The following is a 21,975-nucleotide window of genomic DNA, read 5'->3' as shown; positions in this document are numbered from 1 at the left end:
CAACCGGACGGTAGTTTACCGAAAGGTAATATACGGGATAAGTAAACTGGACGTGTTGCTTTCCAAATACAAGGTTAGCAAGTAGGTGACACAAAACCGCAAGTTTTGAGCTAAAATTTTCAAATCTGAAACCCACCAAACCCACAAAAATATTTTGCAAACACCGGTAAAGGGTTATCCCGGAAAACTTATCTAGGGTAAAAACTAGATTTAATTTTCAAAAGATCAAATGTTTTCATAAAGATCCAATTTCCTTAATGGATCTAAATTTTTATAGTCATGTGGGACTGTAAACCATATCGTTACTACCATTGTTTATACCGCCATATAGAAATCACTGATGTACAAAGTGTGAAGAATAAAGAAGTGATTCTAGTATTTCAAGACGATATTGCTTAAGGACAAGCAACGCTCAAGTGTGGGAATATTTGATAATGCTAAAAACGAACATATATTTCATAGCATTATTCCTCAAGAAAGACAAACTTTTAGTTGCAATTGTTCTATTTACAAGTGATATTCGTTTAAATAATAAAAGGTGAAGACAAAAGACAGATTCGACGAATTGAAGACGCAAACGACCAAAAAGCTCAAAAATACAAAAGACAATCAAAGAGGTTCCAATTATTGATAAGAAACGTCTCGAAATTACAAGAGTACAAGATTCAAAACGCAAAGTACAAAATATAAAATTGTACGCAAGGACGTTCGAAAATCCGGAACCGGGACCAGAGTCAACTCTCAACGCTCGACGCAACGGACTAAAAATTACAAGTCAACTATGCACATAAATATAATATAATATTTAAATAATTCTTATAATTATTTATATATTATAATAAATAATAAAAACCGTCGGCAAGAAAGACTCCAAAGGGACTGAGCTGTAATTTCATTCTCCGCGACTCGCGGAGTTTGAAGGCAAAAATGCCGCGAGTCGCGGAGCCCCAAAAGTCGACTTTTCCTATAAAAGCAACCGAATTCTGATTGCAAATCATCATCTTTTTCTTCTTCTCCTCATACGTAAAATATATATATATATTTATAATTTATATTTTAATTTTAATTATAATTCTAATAATAAGGGTATGTTAGCAAATGTTGTAAGGGTGTAAGTCGAAATTCTGTCCGTGTAACGCTACGCTATTTTTAATCATTGTAAGTTATGTTCAACCTTTTTATATTAATGTCTCGTAGCTAAGTTATTATTATGCTTATTTAAAACGAAGTAATCATGATGTTGGGCTAATTACTAAAATTGGGTAATTGGGCTTTGTACCATAATTGGGGTTTGGACAAAAGAACGACACTTGTGGAAATTAGACTATGAGCTATTAATGGGCTTTATATTTGTTTAACTAAATGATAGTTTGTTAATGTTAATATAAAGATTTACAATTGGGCGTCCCTATAAATTACCATATACACTCAATCGGACACGATGGGCGGGGTATTTATATGTACGAATAATCGTTCATTTAACCGGACATGGGAATGGATTAATAGCCACTAGAATAATTAAAACAGGGGTGAAATTATGTACAAAGAACACTTGGTATAATTGATAACAAAATATTAAAACCTTGGGTTACACTCAGTCGACATCCTGGTGTAATTATTAAACAAAGTATTAAAATCTTGTTACAGTTTAAGTCCCCAATTAGTTGGAATATTTAACTTCGGGTATAAGGATAATTTGACGAGGACACTCGCACTTTATATTTATGACTGATGGACTGTTATGGACAAAAACCAGACGGACATATTAAATAATCCAGGACAAAGGACAATTAACCCATGGGCATAAAACTAAAATCAACACGTCAAACATCATGATTACGGAAGTTTAAATAAGCATAATTCTTTTATTTCATATTTAATTTCCTTTATTTTATATTTAATTGCACTTCTAATTATCGCATTTTTATTGTTATTGTATTTAATCGCACTTTTAATTATCGTACTTTTTAATTATCGCAAGTTTATTTTATCGCATTTTTATTATTCGCAATTTCATTTATCGTTATTTACTTCATGCTTTAATTTAAGTCTTGTATTTATTTTTAATATTTTACATTTGGTTTTAACTGCGACTAAAATTTTAAAATCGACAAACCGGTCATTAAACGGTAAAAACCCCCTTTATAATAATAATATTACTTATATATATATTTGTATTTTTATAAAAGTAAACTAATATAGCATTGAGCTTTGTTTAAAAAAGATTCCCTGTGGAACGAACCGGACTTACTAAAAACTACACTACTGTACGATTAGGTACACTGCCTATAAGTGTTGTAGCAAGGTTTAAGTATATCCATTCTATAAATAAATAAATATCTTGTGTAAAATTGTATCGTATTTAATAGTGTTTCGTTGTAAAATTTAATAGTATTATATACCACTCCGCTACCACATCACCGTTTTCTCGATGTCTTCCTCACGGACCCGCATTTGGTGATAGCCGGACCGTAGGTCGATTTTCGATAAATACGTTGCACCTTGGAGTTGGTCGAACAAATCGTCAATCCTAGACAATGGATAACGATTATTGATCGTCACTTTGTTCAACTCCCGATAATCGATGCACATCCGCATACTACCATCTTTCTTCTTCACGAATAAAACCGGAGCGCCCCATGGCGAAGCACTCGGTCTAATGAAACCCTTTTCAAGCAACTCTTGGGTTTGATTTAACAACTCTTGCATTTCCGTTGGTGCTAAACGATAAGGAGTTTTAGCAATGGGAGTAGCTCCCGGAACCAACTCAATGCGAAATTTAACTTGTCTTTCCGCCGGAACACCCGGTAACTCATCCGGAAAAACGTCTTCAAATTCACTTACCATCGAAATTTCACGAATGGGTGGTGGCTCATCACGAGTATCAACAACATGGGCAAGAAAAGCCATGCCACCACTAACAAGGAAACGACGTGCCCGTGCAAAAGTGCATATCGGCATAAGTCTTCTTCGTTTATCACCATGAATAATTAACTCTCCCCCACTTGGGGTCTTCACACGAACAAATTTTTCATGACATACAATATTTGCTCTATTATGATCGAGCCAATCCATACCAACAACGATATCGAAATCACCCAAGGTCATCGGGATAAGATCAATCTTAAAGTTTTCGGCACCAAAAACGACATCACAATTTTTACACACATCAACCACTAGCACCGTCTTGCCGTCCGCTATTTTGACTTCTACCGGATGACTTAACTTAGCTAATGGTCTATTAAGTCTAGGCACAAATTTTGGAGACACAAACGACAAATTTGCACCGCTATCAAATAGAATCCTTGCAGGATTTAAGTTAACCATAAAAGTACATGAGACAACTTCGTTGGATTGCTTGGCCTCATCATTTGTCATCAAGTAATTGCGACCCCTAGCCGTACTCGCCGCTTTCTCCACCTTCTTCACATGATCACCCCGCAACTCGGGACACTCCGACTTCCTATGTCCTTCTTTGTTACAATTAAAACAAGTGAACTTTGTCGTTGCCGGGTTCGTGCAATCACGGGATAGATGACCGTATTGCCCACAATTATAACACCGAGGGTTGAACTCTTTAGAACCACCCTTCTTTACACCACCAAGACTCTCGGAGCCTTTCTTGTTCCTCCTGTTTGAAAAGTTCGATCGGCTCGAACCTTCGAATTTTCTCTTAGAAAAGGAAAAATCACTTTGTCTTGGAACTTCCGGCTCAAAACCCCGAGACAATTCAAATAACTCTTCAAAAGACTTAGCCGCTCCTCAACTAATCTTACCCTTATACTCGGTAGAAACCTTTCATTAGCTTGTGGTGGTCACCAACATATTTCGGACAAAAACGAGTCTTTGCCAAGAAGGTAGACTTGAGAGTAACCAAGTCCATTGAACCTTGTTGCAAATTGTGCAACTCGTCCCGGATTCTATCAAGATCGGAAGAAGTTCGGTATTCTTTGAAAAATTCCTTCTTAAACTCTTCCCACGTCAAACTCATACATTGCTCCTCACCATATAAGTTGATTTTATCATCCCACCACAACTTAGCTTCTTCCCGCAACATACTAGAACCATACCTCGCCTTCTTCTCGGGAGGACACTCCGCGGTACGGAAAGCCCCCTCGATGTCAGAGATCCAACACGTGCTTTTCAACGGATCTCGTACCCCATTAAACATCGGGGGTTGAGCATCCTTGAATTTTTTGTAATGGAAGTCCCGCCTTCCATTCCCACCGTTACCATCACTTCCTTCACCACGAGGATGAATGTTTCTAGCTTCTAATGCCTCCTCGATCGCGGCATTCATTCGCTCATTTATCATTTCGGTTACTTGCCCATCAACCGACTCTTGGAAAACCTTTCGAACATCGTCAAGAAAATCCTTTTTTAGCCTTTTAAAGATGGCCTCAACCTTGGCCGTGAGTTCAACATCCTCACTCGTACTTCCGTCATTGGTGTCGTGTCCATTTCTCATCTTCATTCTATAAAACGAAGTAAATTAAACAATGAAACGAAAAGGATTTAGCACATACGTATATACATATACACCACACTACCCCATCTTGCTCAACAATCGTCGTACATCGCTTGTTTGACACGATTTGAACCCGTAACAATGGTAGATAATCATTGTTACGCGATCACGTCGCATTAATTCGCTAGTACAACATCTATCTCGCTCGATGATTTGCTAATACAACATAAAACAGTTAGTGCATGGTTAATTCAAATAAACCTAAGCACTAATCAACTCCCGGTCCGACCCCTCTCCTACAAGTCCCGCATAAAGCGCATACACAAATAAGTCTAAGTCTAGGCACCTATCTCAAGTCACCTAAATCCCTTAGACCATGCTCTGATACCACTTGTAACAACCCAAACCAAATACCAACCAATTACGTGAAACAAATTTTTTTTTTTTTTTTTTTTTTTGTACAGAGGAGTGCGCCACGCGCACCATCATAGGGTGCGCGGCGCGCACAGGCCCCAATTCAGTTCTGTCCAAATTTGCAAATTTTCAAATAAAGATCTCCCATTTCCCGATATACTTAGACGAAACGCTTTTCACAACATGTTCTAATATGAAAAACTCATACGATTCAAACATAAAATGAATTTTACAAAACGGGGCCCACATCGGCCGTTTTACGAGTTTTGTTCAAAAGAATACAAGTTCGACCATAAGAGTTTAATTTCCAAACGACACTATGAGCATGGTGTTTGGGGGTTAAACTACCCAAATCTCGGTCAAACTCCAAAAGTTATAACATCCCAAAAGCGTCCCCTAAGCAACAAGCGGGATCTCTAATCCACTCGAATGCCCTTACCCTTGTCTCCACCGGAGCCTATAAAAAGATAAACAACGAGAGGGTAAGCAAAGCTTACTGAATGCAATAATTACATACACACATATATAATATACCTACTTGCAATCACTTACACACATACCGCATACATACTAGCAACACAATTAGCTTATCATCTTGAGTACAAGGCTAATAGACTTCCATACCCCAAGCTAGCACAACGATAGCATATATATAACTCAAACAATATAATATGCTTACGCTACAACACATTGACCATGGTTAACCATAACACACACAAGGGAACGGTACTCGCACAATGACCGTTGGTACTCGCACAATGACCGTTAGTATGAACTAACGCCAAGGTGGACGTCTACACTTACCGAACCACCCTTCACGCACACGTGGTCCCCATCGCACAAAAGAGTAGTGAATCCACACGCCCGGATAACACTATAGTGAATCCACACGCCCGGATAACACTAACTATAAGCCCGCAAGCAAATACACTATATACGCACATATATAATTATTCCACTCACCTTAACGATTCGGTGACAGTTTTATACTTCCGCAAGCTTCAAAGCAAAGTACCTAATATAATAAGTACTTCAATCAACACATAAACTAGTTGGAGTAAATACTAACAATTCACTTATGTGCATTTAATGACTTAATGCATTAAATGCCCCATTTTCACCAAAACCGCCCTTAAGGGTCAAGACCACCATAAATCACTTAAAAGCTAGTGATTAAGGTCCAACAACACTAACTATAACATAATTAAGGTAATTCATACCCATAATCCCCATCTAGGTCAATCATTAACCCCTTTGGCTCATTTAAAGTCAAAACACCCATTTCGGGTCATCCACTAACCCAACTAACACCCATTTACCAATTAGCTAGGTGTGCTAGTAATTAACTAACCAATTAGGACTCATAAACATCAATTACCACTTTGAAACCCTAGGTTAGTTACCATTGAGTCTTCATACTCAATCTTACCTAAAAACACCCAAAATCAACAAATGTGGGTTTTATGTTCTTCATTTACCCAAACCCTAACCCTACACAAAATCAAAGTAAGGAAATCAAGATTAAAGCTTACCACTACAACCACGACGTTGCTAGTGAGTAGATGAACGACTTTAATACCCGCACTTTGGCCCGCGAACAACTTCTTCCTATTGGATTTAAGCTTTCTCACTCAAGAAATCACACTCTCTCTCTCAAATTAAAGTGAAGAAGATAAGGTTGTTGAAAATGGAGTGAATGATACTCCACAAACTGACCTACTGGCCTTTAACTCGTCCACAGGTGAAATTACCAAAATACCCATCAAAATATCTGAATAAAAGAGCTGAATTCGGCTACAGTAGAGAGTGCGCCACGCGCACTCTTAGGTGTGCGCTGAGCGCACTAAGCCCAGCTCAGCTTCTGACTTCTGTTCAACTGTACAATCATTCCCACACTTTATGTACTCTATTTATACTGCTGTACAATGAAGATTAGGGTTATACAGTACATTTGGTAAATTATAGGTTCATTTGCTGTAGTTTGATAGTTGTAAATACGTCATTTGGTCTACAAGTTTCACTTGCGCGGATTATTCACCAGCATATTGTTTTGACACTGCCTCAATGACATGTAAAGAATCAACAAGTATCCTGACTTCAAGTTCATCGGTTACGAAGATGCACATCAGGTAACATATTTTGTGGTGCTCAATATCTCAATATCACGTAAATATATTATATTATATCCATGTTAATGCGAGGGTAAATAAATCTTTCCTGGGAGTACATGAGTGAAATAAAAAATAAAATGATCTTTGTATATTTCTCAAATAGTATGCTTAAAAACCAAGGTGGCTTTGTAAGTGAAAATTATTCATGTGAGTTCAGTTTTGAATTTGTTGGTGCGCATATCTACATCATAACTTTGTATGGAAATCATGAACTAATTATTTTTGTTTGAATGTTGTGTATGTAGGTAGCTTTGTATATTGAACATCTATTTTGAGGTGTGCGTTGCTTAGATATTGGAATGTAAGTTACCCACTACTGTCTTAGATTAGATGTAGCATTCACAATCTATTTAGCTTGCATTTAATCTTTATTCTAATTCTAATTGTGTTCCATCTAAAATTGTTATTATCTTTGTTTTAGTTTCTTTTGTGTTCAATATATTATATTATTATTCATCTTTGTTTGCCTTTCAATAACTTTATAGGTTATGATTTCTGCACTGATCACCTTTCAAAAACCTTTTGTAGAATGAATGGTTCCTTCGAATGGGATGACTATTGGAGTGTTTGGTATTGGACTCATATGATATACGGTGAGATATATGAACTATGTTTTAATGTTATGTTGTTAATATTATACATTCTCAATCTTATTAGTTTGGGATTGAATTTTTGGTTATGAATGTCATATGATCGTCTTTGATCATTTTAAACTAATTTTTCATCTATTGTCAAATCTAACTTATGATAACTGGGTCATATGACCTGTCACAGAGGTCATAATAGTTAGAAGTTAAAGCTAACTCTAATTTTAGTTTAACAATTTAATCATGTAAAGTTGGATGCACTGGCCACGTCGTTTTCACATGATAAAAAACGTGTGTCGCTTATAATTACTTAGTTGTATTCTTTAATTTTTAAGGTAATATGAATTAATATTAGAGTTTTTCCGATGCAGTTCTTGGCAAGAAAAACCAAGTTTTACATGATTCTTGAATACGTCAAACTTAGGTGAATTTCTCGAGACTATTGTAAGAATTAATCAACATACTATCGTTGTTACCTAAATAAGATTTACGTGATCAACAAAAGATTATTTTTGATTGTTAATTCTTCTTTGCAAGTGTCAAATGACAAATTACTTGAATTTTTTTGAGGGTAGAATGTTATTCTAGCTATGTGGAGTTAAGTATTGTCACGATAAAGTCGTTTATAACCCTAATATAATCGTACTTTGATCTACTTTTTATATATACATTAATATGCAATTCAAAAATAGATAAACTATATTTTCTTCTAATTGTATTGTTCTCATTTGTTGATACTAATTTAATAAAAAATTATTTATAATCAGTTATATTATATCCGCCGTGCATCGCAGGGGCTAAAAAAATCTAGCTATTTCATGTTAAATAATTCTTATACTTTTCTAAAGAATTATTCTAGTTTTCCTGTTATAATGTGGCCTGACCACGGGCTTTTAAACTCAAATGAATTTTTAAATTTTATCAACACCACGAGTTCTTAAATAATTCTTTTACTTTTCTTATTTTTTAGTATCGCTATTTACATACCAATATAAACTGCAAATCCCTTTTATGGCATAGTTTTTTACACATCTGTGCAACGCACGAGCTCAAAGAAATATTGTATACAAAGAAATCTTGCAACATTTATAGACTTAAGTTTAGAATATGTTTTAAATAATTTTTATTTGTATGATATCTATCAACTATATTGTATGTTTAATGTTATTTTTTTTAATATTTAAAGTATGTTTCATTATTGTGAGATCCATCAAGTATAATCTATTTTTTAAATATGTTTGATTCGTATCAGATATATGAAACATAATATATGTTTTAATGTTATGTTATTAATATTATACGTACGCAATCTTTGAAATAATATTAAATCCAACGTGCAACGCATGGACAACTATACGTTGCACTTTCTCGAGTAACCAATCGGCAAAGAATAAAGATATTAATTCTAGACAAGGATAATCAAATATCCAACACAATCAAAAATGTTGTATTCAAAGAAGTGTTGCAACACTTATAGATTTAAGTTTAGAACTATGTTTAATGTTATATTTGTTAAAAAATTAGAACTATGTTTCATTTTTATGACATCTATTAACTATAATGTATGTTTAATGTTATTTTTGTTAAAAACTAGAACTATATTTCATTTTTATGAGATCCATCAACTACTAATTACATATCATAACTTCTAAATGTTTGCATCAACATTTTTAAAAACAACTACCAACTGTTGCTCCAATTAATGAAGTTAGCTATAATCATTAATCATAGAATAATCGAACAATTTACAAAATATATTTGTTCGACAATTTTAATAAATTTATTTGGTGATTAAAAAAAATTATATCATTTGTTGATACTAATTTAATAAAAATTCATTTATAATCAATTATATTATATCCACCGTGCATCGCACGGGCTCAAAAAAAGTGCGCGCGCGCACACACACACACACACACACACACACACACACACACATATATATATATATATATATATATATATATATATATATATATATATATATCATTTTGTAATATATCTATATTTATTATTATAAATGGTAACAGTGTCGAATGTTTATGTAGCAAATTTTGCTGTAGCAATGAAACATGCATGTTCTATGGGTTTTGTTGAAGCCTCCATGTTAGGTTTTATTGGTTCACCCTTTACGTGCTACATGTAAATTGTACATTTATTTGTACAATATATAATTTATATTGAATAAATAATGATTATTTCTATTCGAAAGCATATACATATAGACTCGGATACTCGTGGAGAAACCGATTTATCCGATAGCTATTAAATAAATGGGGACCGGAATACCCGCGGGGAAACTCGAAACCCGATAGTTAGTAAGTAAATGAGAACCCGCCGGATTTGGGACCGGGTTTGGGACATAGTTTCTTAATCGGATTTGGGACTGGAACTACATATACCCGGTCCAAACCCGACCCGATGTCATCCCTATTTACTAGAGAGTATTAAAAAAGTGAAGTATCCAAATACGTACTACTATTTTTTTAGAAGACTAATGAGCCCACAATACTATTTACTCTAGCTTAACCAAACCACATTATCACCGGCTTATGCCCCATAATAAAATCTAAATGATTTATTTTTCGCTGGTAAATATATATTTTATAGAATAGATTTTTTTTCTTCTGAACAACGATTTTTTAGCATCAGTAGATTATTTATTTCAACTACTCTCATATTTTTGCTCGTAACAAACATGTTCGGGCGAAAATCCGAACCTGATCGACGGTACCCGGGAACAGATCCATTCAGGCAGTGTTCCGGGTAGAGGTCCATGAACGAATCCAGTAAAACCTCCTTATAGGGTCAATATATACCACAATTTTTGGTGTTCAATTGATTTAAAGAAACTCATGTCATCCCTAAGAATCGAATTCATGACATCTCCATATCCCATGACTCAAAGGACATGGGAAAAACAGTTGGACTATGCTCGCAAAGTTCTTTATAGAATAGATTATATATATGTTATTTTTATTTTAATGATTTTTTAATTCATATTGATGCTTACAAACATTACAAAAGGATATACTGAAATTATTAGAGTATATAGCTAATAGATTAGAATAAGATTATATGGATAATTATAAACATTTTTAGTCTTTAATTGATATTATTATTATTATTATTATAAGTATTATATTACAAGTTACAAACTAGTCAACGAAAGCTTTTTAACTTTATAATATGTATGTCTGTAGAACAACAACAACAACAACAAAACCTAATACCACATAAGTGGTGTATGAAGGAGGTGAGATGCAAACAATCTTTTCCCTATCCGAAAATAAAGACAACTTATTTCTCCACTCGGAGTGAAAACACTCTCAAAAGTAGAGAAAATTATCCATCTCTCTATTCGACGGATAGAGAGATTGTTTTCGAGTGAACCTCCGGCCAATAAGTAGGAATTTTAAAAAATAAAAAATAAAACTGAGACGCCATGAAAATGGTAAATCAAATTTTCACGTGTTTTAAATCCTGTCTGAATTTTAATTTAGGCTCTAAGAATCAGTCAAGTCGCCAATAAATCGACGCTTGTGTCCGTGTGTGTGTGTGTGTATATATATATATATATATATATATATATATATATATATATATATATATATATATATATATATATATATATATATATATATATATATATATATGGTCATAATGAAGAGAGAAATACTTTTTTTGGGAAGAAATAGGAAGTAAAATTTTGTTTTTTTGTTTTGTTTTTTTTTAGATTTTTTTCCCCAACATTAAGAGCACACGAAAATATGAACATTTAAAAAGGATACTTTGTGATAAATGTTATTATTTTAGCGGGAAAACGCTCGAAGAAAAAACTGATAACATGCATCATGCGTAATGTTATTCTTCGAGTGTTTTTTTCCATCGTATGTGAAGTCTTTTTCAAGATTTAGCCCAATTTAGAGTTTAGGGTTTATGAGTTAGGACTTAGGATTTAGGGTTTAGTCCCTAAAAATCAAACTATAAACGTGTTTCTGATACTATAAAGACTGGTGAGTTAATAGAAGTACCATCAAACTATAAGGAGTGGTGTGTTAATAAGAATGATTGTACTTCTATTAACACACCATTGTAAAGAGTGATGAATTAACACGTTCTAAAAATCAAACTATAAACGTGTTTTTAATACTAAAAATACTCAAATTCTGTTGCTTTAAAAATATATAAATATTAATTCATCGGTAAATGACTGTAATATTTAATGTAGATTTATTCGTTAAAATCGTCAATTTACAGGTCATTAACCGGAGCAGGTATAGAGTATAAATGGGATTTAAGGGTGCCTCTAGCAACAAGTCCCTCAAGGACGATAGTCTCCCTCTCAAGGTTAGTCAAAGGGTAGTATTTCTAACGGTCGACATGTAACACTTCTTCAACCAAAAGAGAGCAAAAAGCGTATCGCTTGTGTGGAAAATGAGCTTAAAGTCTTCAACTTCTTCCCAACTCTTCCCACTAGTGTAAGTTAAAATAAATTTCAGTAGGGCAAACAAAACAAAAGATTGGTGAGGAAATTAATTACATTAAAGCTCCACCCCAAAAAAGATACTAGTTTTAGCCCAACAAGACTCTTGTGATTCTTTTAAATTATAATTATTTTTTCCCATTTAGTTTTGCTCTCAATATGTGAATTTAAATTAAAGTTTCCCAGATTACTGATAACCTGGTTGGAGTAAAAAAGCTATAATTTAATGTCAATATATTAATGAAACTAAACATGAACGCCAAAACAATACCTCATCTGTCCATTTTCGCTACTTAATTTAATTGACAAACAAGTTTGATTATATATATATATATATATACATTATGCACATGTTTTTCGGTCTGTGCCTACAGACTAAAAAAAATATCTTCAGTCTGTCCACAGACTTAAATCCATATGTGCACGATTGAAGTCCGTCTGTACACATACTGTGTGAGTAGACTGAATAAAATTTTTTCCAGCATTTGAGCACAAACTAAAAAATATGTGCATATGTTAGGTGCAAGTGCATTCAGCCTGTGAGGTTTTATGTGTTCTTACTGTGCTTAAAAACTTGATCCTTTCAATATATATATATATATATATATATATATATATATATATATATATATATATATATATATATATATATATATATATATATATAGATATATATATTGAATTAACTGTGAATTGTATCCCTTTGTTCTATTTTTTATGTTACTCCGAGTAATATATACTTGCACCATTTATGGAATTTACTTAACATGTTATAAGAGCTTTCTATCATATATCCACTTGATAAGCTTTAATTATCAGAATTTACATTTAAATGTGCATGAACATAATAATTATTAGATTGAATTAATTAGTTTCAAATGTGAATTCTAATTTTTAAGAAAATTTCAAACGTATGCTATAAAGGCATACATTAGCAAAACTCATTGATGATATTAAATTACTCCCCCCGTCCTACATTTACTGCTCACTATTCATTTTTGGATTGTTCAAATTTAATTTTTCTTTCATAAATAGATAAGAATAATAAATAAAAGTTCTTTTATGTCTTTGCTTTATGTAAGTAAAATAAATATATTGAATAAAAAGTAAGTGATAAACTGAAAAGTTAATATAAAAAACATTTGATAGTCAATTTTTCTTAAACTGTGTAATTTTTGTCGAGGTAAAATAAATATATGAGATTGAAGGGGTAAATTTTAGCACATATTTTAACCAGATTCAAATAGAAATAGCAGTTAGCAACCTATTTTATAAATAAGAAGTTTTATAATGAGAGCCTTTAAGGCTGTCTTTAAATAGTAATTGACGCATAAAGGAATAGTACAATTTGTTAGTTTGGGGTGGTTATTTCCAAGAATTTTGCAGTTATCTTTTATGTACAAGCAAAATAAGCATGTCTAAATCTCTTAAAGACAGCCCTTAGGGCTGTCATTAGAAAACTTCAATAAATAAAGTATAACATCAAATCTTCAACGGTTAATTTTGGGAAAATACTCATCTTGTGTGTGTGTCTATGTGTGTGTGTGTCTGTGTGTGTGTGTGTGTCGTGAAAACTTATATCCCTCCATCTCAATTTAGTAGTCTAGTGTTGATTTTTCATAACTTTAACTGTAAATAACTTTTTTGTATTATATAATACTTGATAAAAATTATACCAAATGAAAACACATATAAAACTTATTTTAGTCATATAAATTCCATCCGTCCCAAAAAAACTATTTACCTTTCTATTTTTGTTTGTCTCAAAATTATTATATTTTTCTCAAAATAATCATTAAATATCATTAAAGTTTTAATTATGTTCCTTTTAATTTTAAAAATTTAACTTTAAATATATCATTCATTTATTAGTTACTCTTTATAACCACATTAAATGAAGAGCAAATTACACAATTCATCACTATATTTTTAAATCTAACAAACAGTCAAACATGACTTTTTTTTAAGACAAAGAGAGTATTTAAAGTCAATAGTTATGAAAAAAGTCAACACAAGATTATTAAATTGAGACGGACAGTAGATATTATGGCCACCATTATGTTATTATTATATTAATATTAAATTAAGATTGATATCAATATTATTATTATTGTTCCTCCCATGTCCTTCGAGTCATGGGATAAGGAGAAGTCATGTGTTCGATCCTTAGGGATGACATAATTTTCTTTAAAATAATTGAATATCAATAATGGTGGTATATATTGACCACATAGGGAGGTTTTACCGGATTCGTTCACGGAACTCTACCCGAAACACTACCCGAATGGATGTGTTCCCGGGTACCCTAGATCGGGTTCGGGTTTCCGCCCGAACGTGTGTGTTACGTGAATGATGAGGGTCGTTGAAATAAATGATCTACTGATATTAAAAAATCGTCGTTCAAAAAATATTAATATTATTGTTCAATTATAAATACAAAATTACTATTACTATTACTATAAGTAACAATGTAGGATTAGTGAATAGTAACCTTCACAATTAATATACTGATAACTATAATAACTTTAACTAGTCTTATATCATGATTTGTTGTTTAGTAAATATTTTATTATAATATCAGTAACCTTCACTATTAGTATATTAAAATAACTTTTAACTAGTCTTATAACATAACTTTTTTTTAGTTCCCAGAGAAAACTTATTTAGCGACAATCACATTGGATCTCTACTAGCGAGTAAAACCTTCGGTGACGAGCCCTCCGAGCGACTACACCCGTAATAAGATGAAATGCGTACATTGTCGCCCCCTCTAATCAAGAGCCCAATTAATTCAATCTTGGATGTTACCAAGAATTGAACTTGTGTCTCCTGCTTCATTGGAAATTCGGTGACCACTTGAGTTATGCCTTATTATTTACGGAGTACTATATATTTTATTCTAATTTATTATTATTATTATTACTATTATTAATTATTATTATTATTATTATTATTATTATTATTATTATGGTACTCGGTCGTTGAAATGTTATATATAAATCATTAATTTGTATATTATTGTTATTAAATATTGAAATTATATTTAAAGTATGGAGTGAAATTTTTTCTCTTAATAACGCTGAGACACAATCCGGCTAGTTATATAAAATAATGGTTGTTGATCAAATAGTACACGTCTTAATCCTCCAGATTTCAAACAGTTACGTTAAACAAATTTGACAAAGTCCTTAATCACATGCTAGGAGCCAAACGGTAATGATTTTATCACATGAAAACATGATTTACTAATAATTAAATTATTGTTTATTTTCAAGGAAGTACAATTTCTTGGAAACACATTAAAAGGCTCTGAATTCATGATGATCCCCACGAGAACATAAATCATAGATTTCCTTGGATTGCAATTAGACCAATTAAATTTACAATTAACATATTTTCCCTTTTGCTTCCAATAAAAGGAAACTTGCTCTTACTACTGTATGTCTGTATCATTACTCCAATCTAACCCAAAAATGAAAATAAAAACTTTTCATATTACTTCACACTTTTCCCATTTGTTTCAAATCACCTTTAATTTTCTCATCAAACATGTTGCTTCACCTGCAAACTTGCTCTTACTATCCTCTTGATTCATGGGTACCTGAAAAGTTATAATCTTTACCTGTTTAACCTAACTGATAACACTTACATTAGCTTCTTACTTCATTCTAGTGTTCAGTCTTGAAATCTTGATTTCAACATTTCATACAACTTTGATTACCTTGTTTTTGTTTTTAGTTTTGTTTTCATGGTGGAAACTAGACTTGATTAAAGTAGGTTCACAAACATAAAGTCAAGATTCACCTGCCTTTTTGTTCTTGTTGTGTGGATCTAGTCTGCTCACTTTTCATATTCACACCACCAAACTAACATAAACCACGTGAAAATTTTTAACTTTGTTCATTAATGGCGGTTCTCTGACTTCAATGTTACTTTTTTATCATATGAGTGTATCTAATTATCTATCTTTTAAAATAATTGTGAAGAATTTGGGTTCGGCCAATGTTGATTATTGATCTGCGGACTGGTTGCAATTAGCGACTTAAAAAGGTACTTTGCATCAGACCTTTAATTTCACTTAATTTTTTTTTTTAAAATGTTTTTGGCGTATTGTTTAGATCTATCACTGTATGTAGAAAGATATATTTTGAGCATTTACGTTCTTGTTTCCTTAATAGCGGCAATTGATGATTTGATGATTCTTTAATTTTGCCTTTGTCTTGTTTGGCATGAAGCCGGACTAATTCTTTGAAATTTGTCTTCTTTTGTAATGAAAATACATGATAGAATAAGCAACAAATGTACCCATATGGGAATTTTCATAATTTTTAATAAAGTTTTTGACTTTATCAATCTATTTATATTGTTAATAGAATATGCCTCAAGAAAGCTTAAGATCAGTTGTGTATAGATCATTTGTCACCTGTAAAGATCCAAGAGGTGTGGTTGAAGGAAAAACAATAAAAATATCCAAAACTGATTCTACGGAAATGAGTTCTCGAAGAATCGAAAGCAAGCTACAACCACAAAGCTCAAAAGAAAAAGAAAAAATGTCGCTCGTTGAGGTGAATAATGGAGCTCAAAAGCTTAATGAAACTATTGATTCTTGGTCAAAAGGGGCTAATTATAGAGGTCAAACGAAGGATATTGCAAAAGACTTGCTAAAAGGGGCTCTTGATCTTCAAGAATCTTTAATGATGCTTGGGAAACTGCAAGAAACTTCATATATTACAAATTTGAAGAAAAAACAAGAAAAGACAAGCGGTAAACTTTCTAGCCGGATTGGTTCTGATCGTTTTGAAAGTTTTCAACTTTATGATGCGGGTTATGAAAAAGAACGAAAATTAGCAAATGGGTCATCAAGAGATTGTTATGCAGAGCTTAGAGATGTAATTAGAGAAGGGCTTTCAAAACAAAATCTTTTGCCAAACAAATCTTCGTATCAAGAAAGTGCTTTCATAGGCAGAGACACACAGGGGTTAGCAGGTGTGGCTTAAGCTAAAAGTTTTTAGTATAAATAAAAATTATAATGTATAAAATATAAATATTTTTTCCAACTCATAAATTTTCTTGCTTTGCAGATAAAAGAAAATTACACTTGTCTCCTGATTTAGCTTCAACTAGCTCAACCAGATCTTCTTCAATGGTGTATTCGACTCACGAATTTACTTCTTCAGACTCGTTTTCATCTCAGGCTACAGAGGAAAAGTCAAAAGGGTCAAACTTGATTGCAAAACTTATGGGTTTGGATGAGTTTCCTTCAAAATCGATTCCTTCTAGTCCCCGAAAACAGTTGGATATCACTAGCAAGATAAGGCCTGCATTTGACGTTGACTTGCCAAACGCAAAGAAACCACATTTTTCCGTTCAAAAGGTGAACCGAGAACATATGTCATTAGATGAAATCATTGAAATGATGCAATATAAAGGACTTTTTAGAAGCAACAAGCGTGAAAGTAAACAAACTAGCAAAAGTTATAGAGATGATTCACCGCCAATTGTTTTAATCAAACCTCATCGTTTAGGTTCTGATAATCAAAAATTTAAAGTGTATGACAATCCAATTCGAAAGCTTCATCAAGAAAAGGCAAAATCCGGAGATGTACCTGTCAAGATTAGAGGAAAAATGAAATCGCCTTCTAATAACCAAAAAGTTTCAGTTCCTGTTGTTGCAAAGCCACAAAGAAAGCATGAAATGGAGAAAAAAGTAGATAAGGTTCAAAAGATTGCGCCACGTGTTAAGAAGAAACCAGTAGAGAATGCAAAATCGGCAACTTTAGTTTCACAAAATGATTCTTTGAAGCAAAAAAGAAATGTTCTTTCGGATTCAATTACAAAACGAACATCTTCTACAGTTTCGTCTACCAACAAGTCAAGTAACTACAAGAAGAATCCAAAGATTGAAAAACCTACCGAAGTGAGTTTTTTGAAATTAGATGTTACAGTTGAGATGTCGAAAATACGTTTGGTTCTAACATTTATATATTTCATTGCAGCTTCATGAAGCTTTGCAGATCAGTTCACCTAATCAGAACAAAACTCAGGATTTTGAAGTTACATTTAAAGGTAAATCAGATACATAAGATAAGCATAAAACATCATATTTTATTTATTTTGTAGTAACAAAAAGGTGTTAAATTTAAAGTGGTAGACTTTTGGGTCACCCAAATCAGATACATACGATAAGCATTAAACATCACATATTCATTTATTTTGTAGTAACAAAAACAACAACAACAACAACAACAAAACCCAATACCTGGTGTATGGGGAAGGTGAGATGTAGACAATCCTTCCCCTATCCGAGAATAAAGACAAGTCATTTCTCCACTCAGAGTGAAAACACTCTCAAAAGTAGAGAAAGTCATCCCTCTCTCTATTCGACGGATAGAGAGATTGCTTCAGAGTGGACCTCCGGCCAATAAGTAGGAAAAAGTTATTAAAAAAATAAAATAAAATTGAGACGCCATGAAAATGGTTAAATCAAATTTCCATGGGTTTTAAATCCTGCATGAAATTTACTTTAGGCTCTAAGAATCAGTCAAGTCGCCAATAAATCGACGCTTGTAGTAACAAAAATGTGTTGAATTTTAAGGTGGTTGACTTTTGGGTCAACCATAAAGTACTCAAATTTTTATATTTTTTAGTTAAGGTAGTAAATTCATGTTACCATGTCATAATGATGATGTGGTATATTAGTCAGTAAGTTTGAACATACTGTATGTTACAATGTGGCACATTGGTGAAATTTTAGAAGTTAGTTGCCATTTTATGGAATACCCTGCAACTTAAGTGTTCATAGGTTATGTGTAAAACCATATGTATGATGCTTTCTCTCCTAAACAAAAAAAAAAAAAAAAAAAAAAAAAAATTAGTTATTTAATTGGTTTGGTTTGATCTCCGTTCTATACAGAAGTTGACAACGTGAGTCAACCCTCTCTCTGCAAAGCTTTTGAAGAAGATTCGGATTGTGCTATTGATGCTGTTTCGAGCACGAGTGTCTCTGAAACCATTAATAATGGAGTAAAAACTGATGTTTTTGCCATCAATGAACAAAAAGCTAGAATCTTGCAAAGTGTAACCAATTTTCAAGATTCTGAACAACTGCTTTATCAGGATTGTGTAGATGAGTTTTTGGATCTTGAAAACCAAAGGCAAAATCCATTAGGATCCATGCTACAATCAAGAATTTGCAATTTTGAGGATCAAACATTGGGGGAAATTGTTAAAGGAATTGAAAGTTTAAAAAGTTACAGTATGTATTCAAAGGAGAGTTCTAATGCAGATACATTATTTAAAATTATGGAAAGAGATATATATTCGAGTACAATTAATGGTGGTTGGAAAGACGGTTGTACTATAAATGAAGTTGAGGAAGTTGTGCTTGATTTGGAGAAGATGGTTTTGAGTAAATTAATTGATGATATGCTTATGGAACTTGTAAGCAGTGCCGATTTGTGTAAAAAAAAGGATATGCACCTGCACGTTTGAATGATAGCTATTTAATAGTGTTTTGTAGCATGATACGATACGAAATCGTGAATCTGCTACTAAATTCTAGTAGATATATAAAGAGTTTAGTTGATAATTAATAGTATAAACATTGTACATTGTAATACTTTGCCATTTGCCATCATAAATAATGTCAAACTCTTGTAATTTCATCAAAATCCCACATGTTATTTACAAAGTTAAGTACAAATAAATAAATTAATAAATGTAACTTTATTAAGCAAAAAAGATACCTTCTTGATATGTTGCAGCAATGGAAGTGGAGTCAACAACATGATTATAAAGATCAAGAGCATGAGATGCAGAATCCATTGCATGAAGTTGCATCTTTCTTGATTAAACTAGGTAGAAGGTTTTCCCTGTTTGGGCTAGCTGGGAGGGCGAGTAATCCGACCTCATACTCTAATGTACGCAGTCTAGCAGGATTACTCCCTGGCCGTTTTCAACCCTTCCTTGGTCACCACTAAATATTCGTCCCAAACGGGATTCGAACCTGAGACCTCTTGCAAAAATCTTTTATAGTAGTAAGTCAACTTTCTTGATTAAACTGTCTTACAAAAATCTTTTCTTGATTATTATATTTATTATACCTATAAAAAAAATTAAGGTTCTTTGTATTTGTAGTAGTAAGTCAATGAAAGATGACTTTTCAAATTTGGCAAGGACTATAAACTTCGTTTTCGTTTAACAAAGATGAAGTGAAGCTTGTAGTCAGTTGTTAAAAAAGAAAAACTAAAAAGATTGAGAAAGACAATTCAGGACAATCGCAACAGTAATCTCACAGGTAGCAGTAGTAACTTTGTAAAATAGTAATAGGGATAATTATCTACTTTTTTGTAAAAAAAATATTATGAGAGAAACCAATACGTAAAGCATGAACTACACATGATCAAGTATCTATGTTGGTTATGTTTATGGGGTCACTTGCAAAATGCAACTATTTTATAAAGAGTAGTAAATCGTAAATGTTATTATTGACAGTGATACTGAGGTTACAGAGGGAAAAGTGAGTGAGGATTTTGTACAGTGACAATTGTTAATGGGCTATATTCTTCTAGTAGTGTTCGAAAGGCCCAATAATGCTAGTATAATGCCATTTGACAGTCTAGTCCAAATTATTGGATTAATTAACTACAAACTCAATTTTTTTTTAACAGTTTAACTTTATTAAAAAACACCCCCTAGCAAGGAGCTAGGAAAGGCCAACAATTACAATGGCTTAATTAGCCACGAGTTCCATGAAACATTACATTTGCATCTACTATTATACCATAAAAACGAAGTAACACAAATAGAGTCAAAAAGCGAATCTTTCCTCATCGGGGGTTGAAAAATAACGTTGTTCCTGTATCTCCAAATAAAGCACACGACCGCCGCTACTCATCACTCTTTAACGCTATTGATTCAATTATTTGTGATTTCTTCATTGGTGTGCGAGGTATTTGGGTATGCAATGGGAAGCCTTGCACTATCATTAATGTATACGGGCCTCATAATGACCCGGATAAGGCTCGAATGTGGGATTCACTGTCGTCCTATCTGCAAAAATATGAGGATGAAGCATGTGTAGTCTGTGGTGATTTTAATGAAGTCCGGAATCAAGACGAGAGGTTAAACTGTGAATTCATAGCAAGCAGAGCTCGAAAGTTTAATGAGTTCATTGTAGGTAACAGCTTGATTGACCTTCCAATGGGAGGCAGGAAATTCACTCGTGTCAGTGAGGATGGGTTAAAGTTCAGCAAACTCGATAGATTTCTGGTCAACGATAATTTCAACCTGATGTGGAGCAACCTATCCGTCACAGCCTTGGAGCGAAGTTTATCCGATCACTGTCCTATTGTTTTGAAGGACTTAGAGAAAAATTTCGGGCCTAAGCCTACACGAGTCTTCGATGAATGGTTAAAAATTGATGGTATTGAAGACCTTTTTAAGGCCTCGTGGGACGAAGAGATTTCTGTAGGCTCCAGAAGTGACTGTGTTTTTAGGAATAAATTAAAGAGGTTGAAGTTGCTGCTAAAAGACAAATGTAATAACATGTTCGGGGAATATTGATGGTGATATTGAAACTTTTAAGTCGATTGCTACTAACCTTGAACATATGGCTGAGTATGCTCCTCTCTCGGACAGTGATAGAGAAAAGTGGGTGGATGCGAGAAAAAAATGGTTTGAAAAAGAAAAGGCAAAAACGAATATGTTAAGACAAAAATATCGTGTTAAATGGATTCAAGAAGGCGGTGATAACACCAAATTCTTCCACTCTTTGCTTCGTCATAGGTATGTGAAAAATAATATTCGGGGCATTTCGGTAAATGGGATTTGGGTGGAGGATCCTCAAGT

The 21,975-nt window shown here is 33.0% G+C and overlaps 1 protein-coding gene and 1 long non-coding RNA gene across 2 annotated transcripts in view; both read left to right on the top strand.

The window, feature by feature from the left end:
* Window positions 1-7,690, top strand: part of LOC139869973 (uncharacterized) — a 43,547-nt gene extending 35,857 nt beyond the window's left edge. The window contains exons 3-5 of the long non-coding RNA XR_011766508.1: window positions 6,924-7,011; window positions 7,299-7,354; window positions 7,582-7,690. This is a non-coding gene — a long non-coding RNA (uncharacterized lncRNA). The remainder of the gene's footprint in view (window positions 1-6,923; window positions 7,012-7,298; window positions 7,355-7,581) is intronic.
* Window positions 7,691-15,717: 8,027 nt separating this feature from the next.
* LOC139871461 (uncharacterized) lies at window positions 15,718-21,690 on the top strand. The gene is made up of 7 exons (XM_071859172.1): window positions 15,718-16,176; window positions 16,500-17,112; window positions 17,208-18,094; window positions 18,141-18,192; window positions 19,040-19,566; window positions 19,890-20,022; window positions 21,077-21,690. Exons 2-7 carry the CDS (start codon window positions 16,503-16,505, stop codon window positions 21,688-21,690), a joined length of 2,823 nt encoding a protein of 940 aa, XP_071715273.1. The 5' UTR covers window positions 15,718-16,176; window positions 16,500-16,502.
* Window positions 21,691-21,975: the final 285 nt, after the last annotated feature.

Source organism: Rutidosis leptorrhynchoides, chromosome 10 (assembly GCF_046630445.1).
Source record: "Rutidosis leptorrhynchoides isolate AG116_Rl617_1_P2 chromosome 10, CSIRO_AGI_Rlap_v1, whole genome shotgun sequence".
In the NCBI taxonomy this organism is placed as follows: Eukaryota; Viridiplantae; Streptophyta; class Magnoliopsida; order Asterales; family Asteraceae; genus Rutidosis; species Rutidosis leptorrhynchoides.
This window is presented reverse-complemented; position numbering and strand designations above follow the sequence as displayed.

Coding starts and splice junctions, on each gene's coding strand:
- LOC139871461 (XM_071859172.1), top strand. CDS start 16,503: ATGCCTCAAGAAAGCTTAAGATCAGTTGTGTATAGATCATTTGTCACC. Junction 18,095..18,140: donor AGATGTCGAAAATACGTTTG/GTTCTAACATTT, acceptor GAAGCTTTGCAG/ATCAGTTCACCTAATCAGAA. Junction 19,567..19,889: donor ATGATATGCTTATGGAACTT/GTAAGCAGTGCC, acceptor GATATGTTGCAG/CAATGGAAGTGGAGTCAACA.